This window comes from Cynara cardunculus (assembly GCF_001531365.2).
Source record: "Cynara cardunculus var. scolymus isolate 2C chromosome LG 4, CcrdV1, whole genome shotgun sequence".
Classification (NCBI taxonomy): domain Eukaryota; kingdom Viridiplantae; phylum Streptophyta; class Magnoliopsida; order Asterales; family Asteraceae; genus Cynara; species Cynara cardunculus.
In genome coordinates, this window is record NC_037531.1 from 16422714 (window position 1) to 16440798 (window position 18085).

The 18085-nt window shown below is 29.4% G+C and overlaps 1 protein-coding gene across 1 annotated transcript; it reads right to left on the minus strand.

Moving 5' to 3' along the window:
- Positions 1-4616: 4616 nt before the first annotated feature.
- Positions 4617-5060, minus strand: LOC112510934 (the record flags this gene model as incomplete). The annotated part of the gene is made up of 2 exons (XM_025116286.1): positions 4751-5060; positions 4617-4654 (listed from the first exon to the last, which is right to left on the minus strand). Coding segments are annotated over exons 1-2 (348 nt in total), but the record flags the coding sequence as incomplete, so codon positions are not given.
- Between the last annotated feature and the right edge of the window lie 13025 nt (positions 5061-18085).

Here is an 18085-nt window from a genome sequence, read left to right on the forward strand (position 1 = left end):
AGCTTGTGCTAGTGAACAGAACGTAGGGTGGGTCTATTATTAAAAAGAAATAGTTACAAAAATACAAAATATCTAAAATACCCTTAAGTTAACAGAAAAATTGAATACTAGTTGATGAAGGCACCAAAATCAATCGATTTCGTGTTTATAAGGTACATTTTTGGGATAAATAAAGATTAAAGACTGATAAAAAAAATGTTATAGTCCAGGGATCAAATCCAAAATTTATTCTTCGAATATTTTTTTTTACCATAATTTCATTAAATTAGAATATAAAATACAAAGAAAAAATGGGTACAATAGAGCCCAACACCTTTTACCTTTTGACCCATTAAATATATCCATCCAAGCCCAGATTCAATTGGATCAACCCGATAAACATTTCTCCGTATCGTTCCAACCCGTTATGCGACCCGATTAATTACGGGTGACCATCTGCTTCACGGATAGTCCGGAGTCACTGTATTTGAACCTCCATGGCTACAAGGAGATTTTTATTTCTCCTTAAATTCGAACTTGAGACCTACAAACACTTTTGACCTTTGGAGCTCAAGCTCAAACCAATTGGACACCACCCTTATGGTTTTTAATTCACAACATGTTTTTTTGTACTATTGTTTTTTTAATGTATTATATTATTATTTTTGTAAAAAAGAATTAATTTTTATACTTTCAACCAATTAATATAAATTTTTGTACCAATTTTACATCTCATTTGAATTAAAATGGTTTCATCTTTACATTCCAAATGCTTGTTTGTTCATGGACTATTTTTAACCTATCAAGAAGCAATTTAGCATATTTCTTAGAGGTTGTTTGAAATTGCTTATAAAAACAACTTCTTGATTTATTCTCATGTGGTACTGATAATAAGCACTTTTGAGTGTTTGGATAAACAGTTTATACCGGTAATAAGGAGTTTTTGAAGAAGTTAAATCATTCTAACTTATAATAAGTTGATAAATACTTTTATTGAAAAGTATAAGTTGTTTCAAATAAGCAATCCAAACACCCCATTAATCTTTTTCAACAGTTTACTTCATTAATTAAAAATGATTTATAACTATTTTATTGCATTTTAGCTGTTTAGCACATCCCGTTTAGTCTTGAATACTTTTTTAGTTAACAGAGTGTCCAGATCAGTTTGTGCAAATATTGACTGATCCCAGAAACTCTAAAGAATAATCAAGAACATTCCTATTGATCTTGTAGGACTCGAAACGATAAAAAGAGTCTCGAATATTGCTTCTATGTAGAATAATTCCCACAAAAAAGTTTTTTTTTTTTTGAAGTATATAATATTTATATACTGCAAATGCAACAAATAAACTCACACACCCTCCTCACCTTTGGTAAGGTTTGAATCTCTAACCTTTTAGAAAAATAAAGACTACGATACTATTAAGCCGATGACCAGTTTTTTTTCCCTTTTGGGGGGTAGGGTTATGTGTGATTAGTTTTTTGTTGTATTTATTAAAAGTTGGTAGAGAGGGGAGTGCATGATTTGATAAAGGGAACATATGAATGATGTTTGGTCAATTCTTTTACTTTTTGTCTTGATATTGGTTCAATTCTTTGCTTTTGGTGCATGTTTGGCACTTGAACATGTCCACACAACCATGCATGCCCCCAACAACAATCATTCCTATTTTTTTTATATAATATTTATCTACAGTAAATGTAATAAACTTACATATTATTCTTATTTTTGATGAAATTTGAACTTCTGATTTTTTAAGAAGCCAAAGACTACGATACCGCTAGGCCAAAGATCTTTTGATCATTCCCAAATTTTTAATTATCATTACTCTCTTGATCTGAAAATAAGTGTGTATCTTATGATTTTACGTTGTTCTAAAATAAATAGACATTGTATCCTTAATTATGAAATGAATTAAATTCATTTGTGTAATAACAATTAATATGGTAAAATTATAAAAAGACTAAAAAAACTTAACTTACTTTTATATTTTTGAAGGCAAATTGCATGAAAAAGTAATGTACTTTAACCTGATTCTTATTTTGAGTAACGTACTTTCAAAACTTCTATTTTAGTACCTAAAATATAAAATTTTAAACATTTAAGTACCCGGATTTTAGATTAAAAAAGACCAATTTTAGATTAAAAAAGTTCATGTCACTAACCACGTCAGCAAATAATACTGAGTTGGATACCACATCAGTACAATAACCAGTTAATGTTTCAACCGGTTATTCGTAAAACTTTACATTTTAGGTACCAAAATGAAAGTTTTGAATCTAAAACTTATTGTTTTTTATATGAAAAAAAATAAATATTATTAAAAAAATTTAGAAAAAATATAATGATATTGTTTCATGATATGAAATAAAAGGATGGGGGAGATGATGAGGGTTGTGGGTTCAACCAATATTTATGTTGTCAAACCTCTCGTTATTATTATCATTGACCAAATTCGCTACACAATTTAAAACTTTGCAGGCGTTTCAACAAACAATGCTCGATAGTTTCAATCTCATCATCGCAGTACAAACAAATAATACAGTGGAGGTCCAAACCTTTAGCGTAAAGGATCATCTAGACCAGAATTCTTGGTATAAGTGAATTCCACTGCGTTTGAATAATATTCCAGGTACCTGCAAAAGTTCGTCTTCAATTAATTAAGCACCTCAAAGTCTTAACCAATAAGGTCACATCCTTACTACGCCACCGTACCCAACAATCCTCCTCAGTCAGCTGAATACTAACGCTACTAAGAAAGAAATTCAACTCCTCCAGTTCTTACAAAAATCAAGGACTTGTTTGCAAAATTTGGTGATTTTATTAAAATTAAATTTAAAATTCAAAATGAATTTGACAAATGTCTTGTACTTTCAACTTACACAGTTATTACAGAAAAGATGGTTTAGACGCCCGTCTTTTAATCGTTTTATATTCATTTACCCTTACGGTACTAGTACTATTATATCACTTTCACCATCTCCTTTCACATGGTAGTACACATGGTAAAAAGGATATTGCATTTATGCTATGCAGTGAAAAATTTGTTTACTGATAGACAACCACCAGTTATATTTGACACACAACATCAATTACTCACTTTGTTACCGGTTAGTCAGTTACAGTTGTTAGTCAACATCGTTACTCACCCCCTACAACACCATCGTCGGGCTCCACCTTGAGACCCGGTGCACGGCCGTTAATGTTACATCCTCGAACGGATGTATTAGATATTGTCAGCTTTATCCATGCATGAACTCAAGGTTTTAGAATACATCTGATAGAGAAAGTATCCAATCTTGTATAAGGCATCATTTCCCCAACCATCTGATACCTGTTTTATTGGACATGTTTTAAAACCATTAGTCCATATATAAATAAAATTGTCAATATCTAATACGGTTGGCCGATAACGTCACACCACCTTTCTATGCACCATCGCCCCCACCCCTTGTTACAATGTTGGTGAAGGGTAGACCTCACTCTTGCTTGAACCTTTTTTGTGTTAATCTTTTGGTTATCAAACAAATTATAATCATAAAATATTTATAGTCGTTAATTTATGTGTATCTCGAATAATTACAGGTACCCAGAGAATATTTAGAAAATTCTGCGGTACTCAAACCGGTGACATTATGTAGAAGTTTGATGACTTCGGGGATGTTTGACAATTGCTGAATGGTTTGGTATGTAATGGTTAAGTGGTCAGAATGATTAAGAAACTCTCATGATATAGCATAAAATAAATTATAATTGTTTTGTAATTGTTTACAATGAAATTAGGGCGTTGAACGATTAAAAGAGGCCCATGACACAAACTCATTTAGACGATTTTAGAACAATTAAGAGACAATTTTTTTGTCAAACAAGATTCACCTCTTAACGATTCAGATGTTGTCTTTTAATTAAACTATTAAGGTAAACAAACAACACTTCATACATTTGAAGGTTGCAAATAATTGTTTTTTAGTAAAATTTTATATATTAATATTAATTCTTAATTTTATATAAATAATATATTTTATTGTTTCATGTTCAATCAGAACCATATATTCAGATCTAAAATAATTTATTAAGATTTAGAATCATATTAATCACTTTAAAACAATTTTAAAACCCTAATTATAATATTAAATTCTAATTTTTTTTATAATTATTAATCTTTAAACTTATAATTAATATCTATAACGTTCATAAAAACCCAAGAAACGAAGAACACCAAATTTCCCATTTTTCCCATAAATTTGAACCCTACAGAACTCAAAATCAAAATCAAAAACTAAAAATTCATCAAAGGGGTTAATATAAACAGAGCTAGCTACTAATTTCTAAAGCTAGCTTGATGCCTCTGAGATGCTGTTTAATGATGGATGCCATCCTCTTGCAGCCGCCGACGACTTCGCCGGAACCGCCGTCCTCCGCCGATCTTTGTCGGATTTCTTCATCTGCATATATACCAAGTTGATTTCGTAAGCATTTTAATCCAAAATTTTCATGAACAAATAGAAACAGAAAAAGGGGATTTAATAAGGATTCAAACCTGGTGGTGGGTTCTTTCGGAATGATTAGATCCTGTAACTTTTGCTTCATGATTTCCGGCGGACTCTTCTAATGGCTTCAGTTTATTGATATTGATTTTCCCATTCTTCTTCGCCATTAATCCTTTCATCACATCTGTAAAATAAAAATAATACTAAATAATTTAATATTTTTTTTCCGAGTGATTAATTAATCAATCCAAATCTAGAAAACGATAAACTGACAACAGACCTTTGGTGGTGATGAGTCTATAAATATGGCCGACGGTGAGGGTGTCGGTGGGGCGGAGGAGTTTGATTCGAGTAACACGGAGGGGCTGCGTGGTGTTAGCGACGGAACCAGGGTGGTTTTGTTTGGTGGGGGCGGAGGTGGAAGGTGGGCGGGAAGAGTATAAGGTGGTGGTGAGGAGGAGAGCGACGTAGTGACCAGGGTTGAGCTTCATGACCTCGGCGGCAGAGATGGCGGAATACAACCTCTCAACTCTTCCATTCGGGTGTTGTATTACCAGACTTGCATTATCAATAGCTTGGCAGTTCCCCATATCGACGATCGATCAATCTTCACTCTGTTTACAGAGAGTATTATTGTGAAGAAGATGGATGGATATGGTGGCGGCGGCGATGGCGATGGCGATGGCGGTGGCCGGAGTTTATAGTGCAGTAGTCTGAATGTAGGTGTATATATACATGGGAAATGAAAGGCAGGAGCTCCTGAAGGACCACATGGCATCAATCATTTCTTTTTATTTCCAAAAATAAAAACTCAACATTAACCCAAGGTTTACTTAACCGACCATTCCTGAAACCTCATTATTAATTTTTTTTTATTTAATTAAATTAGATTTTAAATCAAATATTATATTAAAATATTTAATATAACATGATACAAAACCGTACAATTTCTAATAAAATATATATATACTATTTAATGTATATTCGAACAGAAAAATTATTCTATCACATACATAATTAGAAGGGTAATCGTATAATGCAGCGATATACATCTTAATTTTAATGTTTTGTTTTATTTCTTTATTTGTTTCAGTTGATATTATGATACGGTTTTATGTGATTTTGAAAAAACGATAATGTTTTTATTTTTTTAATAATATATATATATATATGAAGATCTCATAAAAAATTAAAAAAATATATTGATATTAGTATCAAACTAACTATTTAAAATTTCTTGTTTTCTTGTACACTTCTGTAATTTATTTATTTATTTATTTTTGATTTAATAATATAGTTTTTTATATTGATAATAATTAAGTATTTTGTTAGAAGTCAATGATTATTCTAATTATATTTTAGATTTTATATATTTAAAATGAGATGTTTATCCTCTATTTGATTATGTTTATCTGTAGTTAGTTACACRAWTTCAAATATGAAGTTTTAATAAGTTGTACTTACGTACAATTTACTTGTAATCTTGAATTTTAAGTAATGTACATCAATCAACAATACTTCATACATAAAAAATGACTTTTTAAGAATTTTGTCAAATATCTCTCCACGATGGTAATTCTTACAAATCGCTACATTTTTTCTAATAAGAACCTTGCATTTGACATGTTCTTAGAGTCTATTTGTTTTATTTTAAAGTTTTAAATGGCATGAGCTGTAGTGTGGGGGCGATGCCAAACCTTAAGAGCTACAGTGAGGTTATAGCGTTTTTCAAGGCGTGACTTATGACGTTAAATCTCTATATCATATATAACATTACATATAAATATATGTTTTCTATTGTTACTCAATGGAAAAATGATGATAAATAATTTAAAGTAAGCTATGGTATGCCACATGGTTAATGTGACATGAGACACAAGTTTTAAGTTAAAGTACGTCATGGAGTATTTGAACAATTTTTTATTCTAATTAGCTTAATGAATTAATAAAAAAATTATTAATTTATGATAAGTTAGGATTTATTTAATATGCACTTTTAAATTTCTTATTACAGATATATTTTAATAGAAAAATAAACAGTTTTTTTTTAATTCTGATAATCATATTAATTATGTAATTTTTTATTATTTTTATTAGACTAACTAAGATTATTTTTTTTGATAGTTTATTGTTACTTTTTCAATTATAACCTCATTAATATTAATTGTTGTTTATTATTATTAATCATAAATAAATATTAATAAAATTTAAATATGACTATTATTAACTAATACAAATTGAAAATTAATTACTAATTATACATTTATTTATTGATTATTTACATTAATTATTAATCACGTCAATTATTTTTATATTATTATTTTTTAATCATTATTCAATATATTTAGTTACTAAAACGCAAATATAACAATTTTAACAATGTTTATGTAACATAAAAATTAAAGTTATACTTATTTTGTTTCATTGATAATAAAAATATGTTAAATAATTTAAGTACAATATTCAGTTTAATTATTAATAAATAAAGATTAAGATTAAAATTAATTGCTATTAATATTAATTAATTAAATTAAGTGTTGTTAATATTAAATCAATATTGATTAATAATAATTAATATTACTTAAAACTATTAATTAATTTTAATTATACATTAATATTAATTATTTAGAATTACTATTAATCATATCAATTATTTTTATATTATTATTTTTTAATTATTATCCAATATCTTTAGTTATCAAAAAACAAATATAACAATTTTAATAATGTTAACATAAACAACAACAAAATTAAAGTTATACTTATTTCGTTTCATAAAAAAATAAAATTGTGTTATATGATTTTAATAAAATATGTAATTTAATTACTAATTATAGTTTTTAAAAGTTACTAATTAATTAGTAAGGTTTTTTTTTCTAATTTTTTTTAACAAATCCAAAATTTATAATACATATAATAATCAATTTAAAATTCTTTTTAATTAATATATTATATCATTTTAATTTTTTTACTATTTTATTTGTAATAACATATTATATTGTTAACTATTCATTTTAATTATATTATAAAATATTGTAATTGACTAATTTTTCTAGATGTCATTTTTTGTCATTTTATATATTTATCAGCTAGGTTTTTTTTTCAAACATGATTTATTTATCAGTTAATTAATCAGTTATTCACTAGCTTATCAACTAATTTGTCAAACATAGAATTTATGTAAGAGTCGGTGTTATTCATTGATTAAGTAGTTACTTAAAAATTAAAAAAAAACTTTAAAAAGAAATTATAAATTTATTTATAAAAATGAGTATTTGTTGGGGGGACTTGGTCTGTAAGACCAATTCTCAACCCTTGAATTAGATCTATAATATGACAATCTGAACATTCATAATCGTTACAAGACTTCTCAATAATTACAAAATTACCACCATATAACTTTATATCATTAAATTATTAATTTATAAAATTGATTAATAAACATAAATTAATTTTACGAGTCTCGTCAAAAACCTTTGTTCTTACATAAACTCAACCCTTGTGGGGTAAATATGAGTTGGGGGTGTGGAGAAGCATGAGAGTGAGCTTGGATTACTGATTGCGTGATGCAACAGCAATTGGTGCATTTCCTGAGGTCATGAATGAAAAGCCTGCCACTTGTCCATAAATATTCTGCACCACCTTTTTCCATACGCTACCCTTTCCGTATACTGACACGTCATCCCTCACGCGCCCACATTTCACATTTCCTTCTAACTTCTTCTCTCCCCCACATTTCCTTCTAATTTTACAATTATCATCCCTCTTCTTTTCACTACTCTCCAAATCTTACCCTTGTCCTTGCTATCTTAAATTTAACCGTACCTTACAGAAATCAACAAGACAATAAAGGAAGTGGTACATTCACCTATCTTGGTACAAGTCTGCCAATAGAAGTTTATTGATTTACCGATGTGCCACTGATATGAGAGTTGACGGATTTCGTCAGCAGATAAATAGGAAAAAGAAAAACAAATTCGAAAGAAGTCTGAAATCTTACAGTAAACATAAGAACAGTGTCTCACATGACCTAAGTCATTCGAGCCCATCTGGATGGAGATTTCAATAATAATGTTTGCTTTATTTAGGCATGGGAATGAGACGGGGATGGGGCAGGAACCTCAATCCCCGTCCCCAATGGGGAATATAATTACATCCCTGTCCCCAATGGGAAACGGTGAATTTTTTTTTCGTTTATGTAAGTTGTTTTAAATTAAATATGTGAGAGACCATATATGTTTAAATCTCAAACATTTTCAATAAACCTAAAACCAAAATGAATTTAATTTAATACAAAAAAAAACCACTACATCATATAAGAATTAATAAACTAAAAATGTTAAAAGAAATGTTCTCTTAAATTTTAAAAAGCTAAAGAAATGCACCTAAAACTTAGTTTTTTATAGTTAAAAAATGCATAATTTTGTTCACATATCTAAAAATATAAGACTTTTTTTTATCATTTTATATTTTACAAATTATATCATAAAACTGATTATATTTTAAAACTAATTATATATATATATATATATATATAAATCGAGTATCTCACAAGCTTTTCGAGTTGAGCCCGTTCGAGTCGAGTTTTGACTTAGTCGATCTCGAGTAGTTTGCAAACTGTCTCGTATCGTTTACACACCTAGTTTCAACCTTAACCAATGTTTTATAATAGCTTCAGTTTCGTTGTTTTCTGTAATTATTTTATGATTTAAACAGTAACGAGCAAAACTCCAAAATTATAATTCTTTTATTTATAATAAAAAAAAAACACAATTTTAATAATATATAATTATTAACCTTTTTAATAAATTAAAGAACAATTATACCCTTAGTAATAATTTTTCCCCACCTCATAACAGAGGATAAAATAGGCAAGGATGAACCTATTCATGTTTGAGCAGGGTTCTATGCACATGTTCAATTGAATTTCGGAAATAAATACTTTTAGAGTATAAAAGGTACATCTGCTAAAATTTGAGCAGTACTTCGGGATATTAGAAATTGCAAGGAACATCAACCAAAAAACCGAAAAGCCTCTCGAAATTAATCAACCAAAAAAACTGAAAGAAAATCCCTCAAAACGATGGAATTCGGCTAAAACACGTCGAATAAATTTACGAGCTTTTGATCCACTTATCAGTAAAAATTATGGATCCAAACTACAAGAGCGGTGTTTGATTGGTTTGAGCTTGGCTCCAAAGGTCAAAAGTACCAGAAGGTCCCAAGTTCAAATCCAAGGAGGAATAAAAAATCTTCTTGTGGCCACGGAGGTTCAAATGTGGTGACTCTGAGTTATCTGCAAAGCAGATGGTCGTCCTGGAATTAATCGGTTCACATAGCGGATTGAATATCCATGTTAATAAAAAAAAAATCCATTACTGAAAATAGAATGGATACTTAATTTTAAAATAAATAAAAATAGGAATTAGAGTAAATAGAAAAATAGTTGGGACTTGGGAGCGTTGACTGAAGTTAAAATCAACCACCGTCTTCTTAAATGCATGTTGAAAATATGGGATTTATGTTTGACTTTTCTTTTTTTTTTTAGTTTAATGGTCAAAATTAATGGACGATTTCTTCCAACCCTCTTAATAATTCCTTTCAATTTCAAAGACTTTGACTATTATGGTTTTTTTTATTAAATTTTAAAAAAATATATAAAAAAAATTATTAAATTATAATATAATTAGTAATTCATTTATTGAATTAAGGTTATTTTTATCTGATAGATGAATATCAAATGCTAAAATGTTGAAGATACAAATAAACAGATCAAGTTTTGATCACTGTTGAAACACCTGTCTGCTCGAAGTCTACAAGACATTATGTGATAACCGGTTTGTTTGATTAAAAATTTGGGGTTATTTTTGAAAAATAAGAAAAGTTGAGGGGTGAAATCTGAAAATTTGTTTTAAATATTTTTACTATGTTCTCTTTTTATTTTCCTTTTGTTTTGGGGTTAAGTAAAAGTTTGTGAGAGCAACCTTGGTTTCCTGGTTTCGAAGAAATGAAAGAAAGAAACAAGAATATTTTTATCTGATAATTTGTTGTTGTTTAAAATCTTTTATATCTTTGTGATACAAGGTGAGTTTTACTTTAAAATCATAATTTGATTTGCTTATGATAAGAAACCGTATGGTTTCATATTATCAACCGATTGTAATAAGTGTGGCATAATCAAGAGTTTTTGATATATTTTGTACTAAATGTGGCATAATCAAGAGTTGAATATATTGGGATAGGGTGACATAATCAATTTCTGTGAATGATGATCTTTTGATCATGGATTATTGTCATCATATCTATATGATGCGATGGGGTTGATTTTTTATCACATGTGTCTGATACAATAAAGTTTTGGATGGGTTCAAACTGTTGTTTTTATCGCATCCTTGAGGTGCGACAAAGATAAGTTATCATATCTGAATTGTGCAAGGAGTTGTGGTTATTGAATCCTTTAGATGCGGCAAATTAGGGTTATCGCACCAATGTGATGCGATAAAAAGAGGTGATCGCATCTAAATGATGGGAGGGAAATATGTTATCGCATATGACTGATGCGAGGATATATGTTATCAAGTTGGTGTGCTATGTGTTATGCGACAAAATATGTTATTGTACTTATTGATGCAATGAAATGAAGTTGTCTTATCTATATGATGCGACAAAATAAGCTTAATTGTAATAAATATTATCATTTCAAATGTTGGCTTTCCAAAAAGTGTTTTGATGATTTTCACCCTATAATATCAAACAATGAGATTATTCACTAGACCTTATGGTATAACCCTCGTATTATTATACAAAAATGTGCATTACAGATCGGATACATATAAAAGATAAAAGGAAGAGAAAGATGTGAAGGGAATTTTTATTGCTTTACACCTGTGGATTTTTGGGAAGCTAATTTATACATGTATTTGAGAATTGTTATACTCAAAACATGCACTTCGAGTGAGCAAAAAGTTTGTAGTTATTTTTGTATGTAGCAATATGTGTATATTTGAGACCAATGTGTAATTTTGTATTTCATGTTATATGAAATATGTGGTTTTTACGCAAATATGGAATGAGGTATTACACATCATTGTTGTTGCCCACCTAAGCCTTGTAATCTGAAAACTTGAGAATAAATATCTGGCTGTCATCGTTGTCATAGTTGCCGTAATTATCGACTTACTAGAGGGAAGCTGGTCTCCGATAAGTTGGCACTAAAACAAATATACAGTTATTAATTGGAACGGAAATGGAACACCAATAACAATACCTTTAACGTTTGTTTTCAACTTTTGTCATATACTTTATGAAATATGTGTTTGTATATGTGCATGTATGTATTAAAATTATGTGTCATAAGGGGTATTTTCGTCCATTAAAATTATGTCATAAGGGGCAGTTTTGTCCATTATTTGATACCTAATTTATATATTTTTTTATGAATTAAAATTATAATTTTAGTTTATTAATTTTACTTTTTTATATTTTATTGATTTGAAAACAATTATTAAGGAATCAAGAGATCCACTTTTTGGAACATAATATACCCTTCATCTTTGCTGGTATGGCCTGGCTCATAACAGTCACCTTTAAAAATGAGTGAATTACAAAAATAGTACCTCGACTATTTTAATTCAACGTTTTTAGCCGCCAAGTTTTGTTTTTGTAATTTTTGTCTGATTATAACTAGTTTCTAACAATCAAATCTCTTCTATTGGTTGATCTGGTCGAGTTGCTGGAAGTCAAGTCTCGGAGATTTACCAAGTTATACATGGGAGGACGTTTTGCATAAATCACGTGGATTATAGAGACCCAAGCTGTTGAAACCATGGGACAGAAAAATAACTGATGCACATATATTATTGAAGACCAAATCAGATTCTTACGTATGGGTTATGACCATTAAAAAAAGAAGTCAAAGAAAAAGACTCCCATACCGAGACTGATACAAGGCAAACACCCATCATTTTTTTTATTAACCTGGATATCCAACCCGCTATGCGAGCCGACTAATCCCAGGACAACCACCTGCTTTGCAGATAGCCCGGAGTCACCGCACTTGAACCTCCGTGGCCACAAAGGGGATTTTTATTTCTTCTTGGATTTGAATCTGAGACTTCCTGGTACTTTTGAACAAACACCCATCTTTTATGTTATAAAAGAGTCATTTTATGATTATGATCGTAATAATAGCTCATAAAAAACAAGAATTTTAAAAAGACTGTATTGATTGTTGACTGATCAAGTAATAAAGAATGTAAATATAACTCGTTACGGTTTCTTTTAGGTTTTCTAGATACATTAGTTCTAAATTTTTAATATTTTTGTATTTTGATTATAGATTTAATAAATTATTTAAAAATTTTACTCAAAATTCCAATTTAAATTGAATTGGAACATGATTTGCTTAAATAAAATATTTATGGATAAATTGTATAAAAAAATAACGTACCTTAACTTGATTCATATTTTGAGTAACGTACTTTCAAAACTTTCATTTTGGTACATAAGATGTAAAGTTTTAAACATTTAAGTACTCGGGTAAGCAGTTGAAGCATTAACCGGTTACCATGCTGATATAGCGAGTGACGTGGTATCCAACTCAATATTATTTGTTGAAGCATTAACCGGATACCACATCACTCGCCACATCAACATGATAACCAGTTAATGTTTCAACCAATTACCCGGATACTTAAATATTTAAAACTTTACATCTTACATATCAAACTAAAAGTTTTATAAATACATTACCCAAAATATAAATTAAATTAAAGTATGTTACTTCTTCATGCAATTTACCCAGTATAAATAAAATATTAGAATTTAATGTCAAGAAGTCTTAATATAATTTCTTAAAAAGTGGGTATACATACAAAAAATAATTCTAATATTTTATTTTTCATTTGCAATAAAATAAAATATATAAACACTTTTATACAAAAACCACCATATGATTCACATACTTTTCCAAAAGTGAGAATTATATATATAGACTTGGGATCATGTGAGACCAAGGGTTTTTCGTGATATCCGTAAGATCAATTCTCAATCTTTGGATTAGATCTACAATCTGACAATCTGAACATTTATAAACGCCACGAGACTTCTCAATAATCACAAAATTACCACCGTGCAACTTTAGACCATCTGATCATTAGCTTATAAAGTTGATCAATGAACATAAATTGATCTTACGAGTCTTAAGAAAAATCTTTGGTCTCACATGAACCCAACCATATATATAATTAAAAAAAACGAGAGATTTAATTTTTAAATATATGTGTGTAGGGTGTTAGGTGTGGCATACAACTTCCCATCTTAAATGTACAGTTCCCATTTAACAAGAAAATAAAAATCTCATATTTTTAATTACTTTGAATATCTGTACAACAATTAATGTTCCAAATGAGTACAAAAATTAATAATGAATTAAATACCAAATATTTTTTGGGCAAAATGTGAGAAAAAACAAACTAGTGGGTATAATTCAACAACTTCTCCTTTTCATCAATTCAAGTGGGCCGCCCCACCAAGATATATCTATACTTCTATACTATGCCATAATAAAATGAGGAGTAAATTACAAATTTTATCCTTGTGGTTATATAGAATTACGGATTAGGTCCCTCAAACGAAATAGTTACACATATCATCGTCGTCATTTTAATTTCATTACAGATTGGATCCCTCGACCTAATTTTGTTAGGTTACGGTCCGTTAAACATGTGAGGGTTATTTTGGTCATTTAACCTAAACTTTTAAAGATAAATTAATGGTACAAGTTAAGATGCTACTTGTACAAATGTGTGAAGTATTTAACCCAAAACGACGTAAACGAATCCGTCACTGTAACACATTGAGTACCTGCTAATATCGTCGTAAATTTCATGCATTAACGTTTTTCTTTCCCTACTTTTGTTTTTATAACGGATTTGGTTTCTCTATTTAATCAATAAACCCTTTGTTTATATAACATCAAAAATGTTTTAAGTGTTCTAAAGACTATTTTATAGAATGTAAATTTATGGGACCAACAATAAAACATTCTATTTAAAAATGATACATACATACATACACACATACATACATACATACATACATACATTACATACATACATACATACATACATACATTACATACATACATACATACATACATACATACATACACACGTGTGTGTGTGTGTGAGAAAAAGTTCAAATGAGAAAATGAAAACCATTCGTTTTCATAATCCATGATGTCATTAATTTCATTATTAATGTTTATCACACTACTATAAAACAGAGTATTAGCAAGGGATTTGAGATGAAACGACCTGTTTTTCTTATTTTTCTTATTTTTGTGTGTTATATGTACACATGTGTATGTGTATATGTCATTGTATACATGTGTATGTGTTATATGTACCCGCCGAGCCATGTTATTCATATGTATACATGACGTGTGTATATGTGTGTTGGTTGCTAATCACAATTGAATCTATGTATATATTGTTGAAGATACGTGTATCGTATGATGTATATCTGTTTAAATGTATGCGTAGATGTGAATGTATAAATAATGTTTATGTGTTGTTTGGGCTTTAACGAGTCTTAGTGGACTGTTATGAATCTATTGAGCTTTATTCTTTTTTATTAGGTTTAAAGGATTTCATTGGGTTTTATTCGATTTTAAATTGTATGAATTGATTAGCTTTAATTTGTTGGACAGTTTTGGTTTGTTATTTTATGGGCAGATTTTGTATAAATAAATATAGGAATAATCTAATTTTAATTAATTTATTTTTAAATCATTAAAAATTAGCGACGGATTAACGACAAAAAAAATTTGTCACTAAAAGATCTTGTTCCCTCGCAAAGTTGTCGCTAAAAGTCTCTCGCTAATCCGTTGCTAAATACCTCAGTTGCTAACTTCTACATTTTAAGATACTCATCACCTGCATCCATTTCAATTGATGTCGACTTGTGCCTCTCAATTCCCAAATCTGGTCCATTTTAAGCCACCGGTTGCAAACGAGTGCAGCTTGTGGCTTAATTGAAAAGCCAGAAATAATGACTCATAATATTCTTGACAAGAATGGAAAAGGATGGGTTCCTTCAATAATTTGAAGATATCTTTTGATCAAAGGAAATCTAGTCTATGGTCATGATGAGTGATGCTTAATAGAATGGTCCATGAAAACCACATCTACCAAACACCTTGTGTCATCATTTACACAACATTTACACCTACATCAATTTTCAAGCCTTCTAAAGCTAGCATTGTTGACTTGCACCACCTCACTAGATTTGCCTTTTTCATAAAGCTATAACATTCATTAGTTCAATTAAAAAGTGTACTAAATATATAACCAATATAAAGAAATAAAGCATGACGATAATCATTCATTTGTCCGTTAAGACCAACTTTTAAAACGTTACTTTATGGGGAATCATCTGTAATTATGTATGCATGTATATATGTATATGTATATAAAACCTACAAATTGGTTTTCATGTGTTGTTTCATATGTGAAAACAAAGATTAAGGATCCCAGAACAAGGAAACACTGCTTCAATTGTCTCACAAATCCGAATAAAGAATCCAGATAGATTTTAAACGAGACAGAGGGGGGGGGGGGGAATTCATCCTGGAAGTGGGAGAACTGATGAAACTACTTGAAACCCTGACCCAAAATAGAATGACCATTTAGAATAATGAAACGGATTATATTTATCGAGAAGTGCTAACCGCTTAGTCTTATCCCTCTCTAGGGGTATTTTAGTAATAAAATCCAATGTATTTTCACATGTGTTGTTTCGTACATAAAACAAATACTGAAATTGGTTTCTAGGTTTGTATGTTTTATTAGGTTTGTAAAATAACGGACTCTTCTAACTAAGTGTATATGTTGAATCGTTCCCTTTTTTATACATGGGGTTTTGAAAAGAATCCGTTACGTGATTTCTTTTATATAAATCACACTGAATTACATTTACATATACAATAATTTGCCCGATAAGCTCTTACTATGATAAAAGTTGTCGCATTCACTTACCGGGTAAGATTCTTGGTTTTTGTCATATTCATCCGGTAAGGTAATGTGACATGGTAAACGCTTACCTGGATTAACGTTTGGTAAATGTCCCTTATGTGATTTATAAAATAGGAGAAAAAATAGAAAGAAAGACCCATAAAATGATATAAATGAATTAATTAAGCAGTCCTTTTTGTAATTAAATATTGAAAAATCCCAGCTCAAAATTCCATTTAACTTTTGGCACACCTCTTTTTGTGCTGGATTTAATGCTTTGTAGTGAATTATTTGCAAGATTCTCATGCATACTATCACTATGCTCCCTTATTTCTAACAAAAAGCTCCACTTTTCTTCTAAAATTGTTCCACCAAATGATTCAAAAATAAGCATGCAATAGTATTCTAAACACAATATGAGTAAACCAAATTATACAGGGACGGATCCAGATAAATTTTTAAATAGTGACATTATCTGATTATAAGGGTGAAAGCTGTATAAATTTTTTTATAGATCTGTTGATTATCTTTTGCAAGGAAGGGTCATGGGTCTATCTGATTAGAGGTGTTCATGGGTTGAGTTGATCGGGTTGAAGACATTTGAACAATCCAACTTAATACTTGCAGCTTGAAAAATCTTAACTTAACCCAACTCAACCTAAACCGTACAGGTTGATCGGGTTGGTTTGGTTGATACTTTGGTACATTAAAGTATTCTTCTAACCTTGAATGTGTTATTTCTTTACTCATAATTTCTTTTTTTATTATCAACCATTTGATACAACTTATCCATATTTTTTGTGTATTTCACATCCAATTAATTTTTTCAATTTACATATATATGTTCACAATTATTGAACATATATACGAATGAGTTATACAGAGATGGAGAATTGATTGAAAATATGTATATATGAAAAGCGTACGTGATAGTGTAATTGTCTAATGTATATATTAATATAAACTCAACAATCATTTTCAATCCAAGAAATAAAAATATCGGATTCATCGGGTTGGATTTAGTTCAAATAATAGTAACCCAATTTCAACTCAGTACCTACAGTTTGAAAATTTTACAACTCGATATAATGGTAGATTTTTGGCCATTTGAGATAATAACGACTTGCAAAAGCCGTCCAACATCTAAGGGCTCTGGAGCATACACTGATTTGTTAGCACCGAACGAAGATTAAATTTAGCCAACAAGCAAACACAGTATATCATATTATCTTTCTTCTTCTTTAAACTTGTTCATTGAGATCCTTAAGAAACTTGAAAGATCTGATATAATTATCATCTCTAAAATCATGCAACTTTTTGTTTGGTAACATTTCAATAAATTCATCAATTAGAAAATAACTAAAAACTGAAATTACCTTTATACCCTTAATAACTGATTGCAACATGTTAATTAACAAGAAATAACAATGGTTTATTATTAGTGTAAATGGGTTTGTATTATTAATATCATTTGTTTGGTTAACAAAAGACCCCCCTCTCTCTGTACGATATTATAAACTCATCTAACAAAAACTTTTAAAAATCATTTTTTTATACATGATGTACTGTTTATTGATGCATATTACTTATAATTCAAGATT